General features: G+C 30.7%; 1 protein-coding gene across 1 annotated transcript; it reads right to left on the reverse strand.

The window, feature by feature from the left end:
* Nucleotides 1–222: 222 nt before the first annotated feature.
* Nucleotides 223–2,736, reverse strand: LOC128164150 (uncharacterized). Its single transcript, XM_052827890.1, has 5 exons — nucleotides 2,600–2,736; nucleotides 2,044–2,123; nucleotides 1,226–1,325; nucleotides 913–1,022; nucleotides 223–442 (listed from the first exon to the last, which is right to left on the reverse strand). The coding sequence occupies exons 1-5, from the start codon at nucleotides 2,703–2,705 to the stop codon at nucleotides 278–280; spliced, it is 561 nt and encodes a 186-aa protein (XP_052683850.1). The 5' UTR covers nucleotides 2,706–2,736; the 3' UTR covers nucleotides 223–277.
* Nucleotides 2,737–4,163: the final 1,427 nt, after the last annotated feature.

The raw sequence follows: 4,163 nt of genomic DNA on the forward strand, positions 1-4,163 counted from the left end.
TTTTCCCAGTTTCATATTTTTCATACTGATTTAACCTACTTTATTTATCTCTTTCAAAGTATTCTAAAGACTTGCTTTTTCATCAAAGATGGCATTTACAAGTTCTACCAAGACTTTAAAAAAATATTCTTTGTTCTGTCCGAAAACTTACGAAATCCAAAACCCTAACCCCTTATTGATAAAAACAAACTAGAAAAAAAAAACAAAAACAAAAAACTCAGATTTGATTTTCGTTATATTTTATTGCTGATCAAAGACTTGTTGGGAGTTTCTCGCCTTAGTAACATTCACCATGGTTCCCCCATGTGCAGGCCCCATCAGAATTCTTTCGACAGAACCCACTTCTTGGACAATAGTTTGCTGGGGCAATACACGCTTCCTTTGATGGCTTGAATTTTGGCGCACCTGGCACATATCCGTATAAAGAATCATCGATGTTTATCTGCAGAAAATCAGCGACACAAAAAATTGTGATTTAAAAAATATTTCTTTTTGAGGCACCTTTTCACAATCACAATTTTTGAAAATTACAAGGTAGTGCAAAATATCATTTAATGAGTTAAAAGTTTTATTCAAGGGTTAATTTTACTCCCCTTCCTCTACCAGCAACAATATCAAGCAAATCAAAATAAAAAACAAAATTAATTAAAAAAAAACAAACAAAACATAAGAAAACAATATTCGACATAACAGAATAATTCTCAAACAAAAGAGCTTCAAAAAACATTAAAAAAAAGTTGGACAATTCTTATAACAAAAGACACATATTCCTTAATCATTTCATTTAGTGTCTCATTAAATCATTTAAAAAATAATCGTCTTCCGCAACATTACCAGTATTATTACAGTCGAATCAATCAACTAATCATTAATCGATTTCATATATTAAGCTAATCGAAATAGTATACTTACAATGCAACCGCAGTCATATTTTGTCGTTATGCGCTCAATATCAGTGTTTTTAACATTGGCCATGTTATAATAGTTGACAATTTGAAATGCACCATCACTTTGATGTTTTGCTAAAATGAAAATGTAAGCTAAATTGTATTTTCTAAATGTGTTGGTTATACATATCATTCCACACTTTTCTATATGCACAAATGCCTTACACTAAAATCAAATCATTTAGAAAGCACAATTCGTGATGGTCATCAATGTTAAGAATTTCGAGGATGATGTAATGGAATGAGACTTGCAAATCGCAAAAAAGTATTAATTTTACCAAATATTAGGTAGAATGTGTTCACTTTGAGCTCCTGTGGTCCGCAGGACATGAAATATCCATCGCCGACAAGTGTCGATGGAATGTTATCTGCTGTCCCCTGTTAAATGACCATTTTAACATGTATGTAACAAGCATTATCAAAATTAGGGCTCTTTTTATTGAGTACAGTTACGAAGCTACGATGTACGCTGATCAAACTTTTATTTATGAAAAGTTTACTTTGTATTTTCTAACAAACACAAAATAAATTAAACGATAATTGATTGTGATACACATGAACACGTCGATATTCGAGTAAAGTGTATTCTTATGCGACTGTACGTTTGTACTTTATAGCAAGTAGCTAATTGATCAAATGTGAGCAAACGTTTTTTAAGCAATCTCAACAGATAATCAAAGACTGAATGTAAGTAAGATAAGCAAAGACTGAATGTAGGTAAAATTAATCCAGAATATAATTCTTAATTTATCATTCATATTTTATTTACTGCACACATACATGTGATTGGCATATTGCAAATGAATTACATTTTAATTATTACGGACAAATTTACAGATTTTCCATTTGAAATAATCAAGTTTAGTAAATATGACTTGTATAATATTTAGGAGGCATTTTTTTAAAGATTAAGAAATAGTTTAATTATCATTTTTCAGAAATATTTTTACCAATAATGTAAAATACAAGTAAAATACAAATGTAAATCGGCAACAAAAGAACTTTAATGTAAGTGTTGAGTTTAGACCAGCCATTAAAAGAATGGTTTTTATTTAGTTCTTTCTTACAAATTGATTATACCAATTATATTTCTTACCTTATAGATGGCCTGTACGTCAAACCCATACTCAATATTGAGCTCACCAATATTACGGGATGTTATTTTTGCTTCAAAAACTACAGAAAATGCAAATGAAAAGTCGATGTTTACTAGAATATGTCCATGGGCTGGATACTCTAGATTGAAAACACATTCCAAAATAAAGGAGAGTTTCAAACATCTCAAAGCATACGTGTAAATAGTTCTTGATCGGTAAATGTGATGCTATTATTCCTTCGCAACTGTTTCTTTTGGATATTTATAACTGTTAACACTTTTCCGAATGCACACAAAATTAAATGTGAGTTGTTGAAAAATAATTTTGTCCATTTAATCTCATTAAAAAAAATTAGTAGCTATAAAAAAAAATTTGGAATAAGTTGTAAAACATGCCGTATATGGCAAAGAACATTTAAATGACCTATTAGATTCGAATGTTATCATCTGCTATCTAAATGCTATACAGCGACGTTTAAATGATTTCCTATAGTAAATTATGATGATTCAAACTTTAACAATAAAAAAAGAAAAGAAATATAGTCTATGAACGTACCAAAGTTTGCGTAACAAAAATCATCTTGTTGAACCTTTGGTGAAGGATCGCAGCCAAAACATGCTGAGACGAACACTAAGAGGGAACCGTATTTCATTAACTCCATTTCCCGTCAGATTGCTGAGAACTACTTTTTGAATAACGTTTAAAGGTTATATATATACTAATATCACTCATTAATCCAATTTTGCTTTAATTTGGCTATTTGATACATAATGAAGGTGTTTTGTTGCAAAATAGCCAATATATGCATGTCATATCGTGAGGATAATTGTGAAATACTTTTAAGCTGTTATCACCAGAGCAGGGATCTGAGTAATTGCTCAAATATGAATTTGTGTTTAAAATTGACAAGAAAATAAAAAAAATAATAATTATGATAGCAATACAAGTTGTATTTGTTTAAATATGTTTTTCCTACTTAACCTCCTTTAATATAAATTCTGCAGGTAACTTTTCATTGGATTCCATCCAAAGAGAGATCCCTTCACAGAAAAAATGAATTTCTGCAGGAACATGATAATGTTGTTTTTGTTCAGGGGCTCTGAATAGACGTTGATGATATAACCCTTGTTAGACATTTAAATATTAAATTAGATTACAATTTCAGAATTGCAATTCCTGACATTAAAATTGCAGTACTTTTTGCTTTAAATTGCTAATTTGCAATGTTACAACTGATTTGGTCCCTCTATAATCTATATATTAAAGGAATGACTATTACTCGTGCAAAGAAAGACGTTTAAATTTAGAAGTTTTTTTTATATACTTAAATGTAAACAATATGAACTTGAACGTTCCAATATCACGATGAACAGTGAAAAGAAAGGTCAAAGAAAATTTATTGAAATATATTTAATTAAGGCGTTCAAAAAAAGGAAAGAAATATTTAACAAATTATACTCCATAACTTTCCATTTTAGCTCACCTGAGCCAAAAACTCAATAAAGCTTTCCTGATCACAATTTGTCCGTTGTCTGTCGTTGTCGGTGTCGTCGTCGTCGTTGTTGTAAACTTTTCACATTTTCATCTTCTTCTCAAGAACCACTGGGCAGATTTCAACCGAATTTGTAAAAGCACCACTAGGTGAAGGGGATTCAAGTTTGTTCAATATAAGGGCCACGCCCTCTTTAAAAAGGAGATAATTGAGAATTATTGAAAATTTGTTGGTATTTTTCAAAAATCTTCTTCTCAAAAACTATTTGGCCTGAAAAGCTTAAACTTGTGTGGAGGAATCTTCAGGTAGTGTAGATTCAAGTTTATTCAAATCATGGTCCCCGAGGGTAGGGAGAAGCCACAATAGGGGGATCAAGTTTTACATAGAAATATATAGAGAAAATCTTTAAAAATCTTCTTCTCAAAAACTACCAGGCCAGAAAAGCTCAAATTAAAATGGGAGCATCCTCAGATAGTGTAGACTCAAGTTTTTATTCAAATCATGGTCATCGGGGGTAGGGTGGGGCAACAATTAGGGGATCAAATTTTACATAGGAATATAAAGAGAAAATCTTTAAAAATCATCTTCTCAAAAACTATTAGGCCAGACAAGCTCATTTTAAAATGG

Source organism: Crassostrea angulata, chromosome 9 (assembly GCF_025612915.1).
Source record: "Crassostrea angulata isolate pt1a10 chromosome 9, ASM2561291v2, whole genome shotgun sequence".
Classification (NCBI taxonomy): Eukaryota; Metazoa; Mollusca; class Bivalvia; order Ostreida; family Ostreidae; genus Magallana; species Magallana angulata.

Coding starts and splice junctions, on each gene's coding strand:
- LOC128164150 (XM_052827890.1), bottom strand. CDS start 2,705: ATGGAGTTAATGAAATACGGTTCCCTCTTAGTGTTCGTCTCAGCATGT. Junction 2,124..2,599: donor TTTTTGTTACGCAAACTTTG/GTACGTTCATAG, acceptor CATTTTCTGTAG/TTTTTGAAGCAAAAATAACA. Junction 1,326..2,043: donor ACGTACAGGCCATCTATAAG/GTAAGAAATATA, acceptor GTCATTTAACAG/GGGACAGCAGATAACATTCC.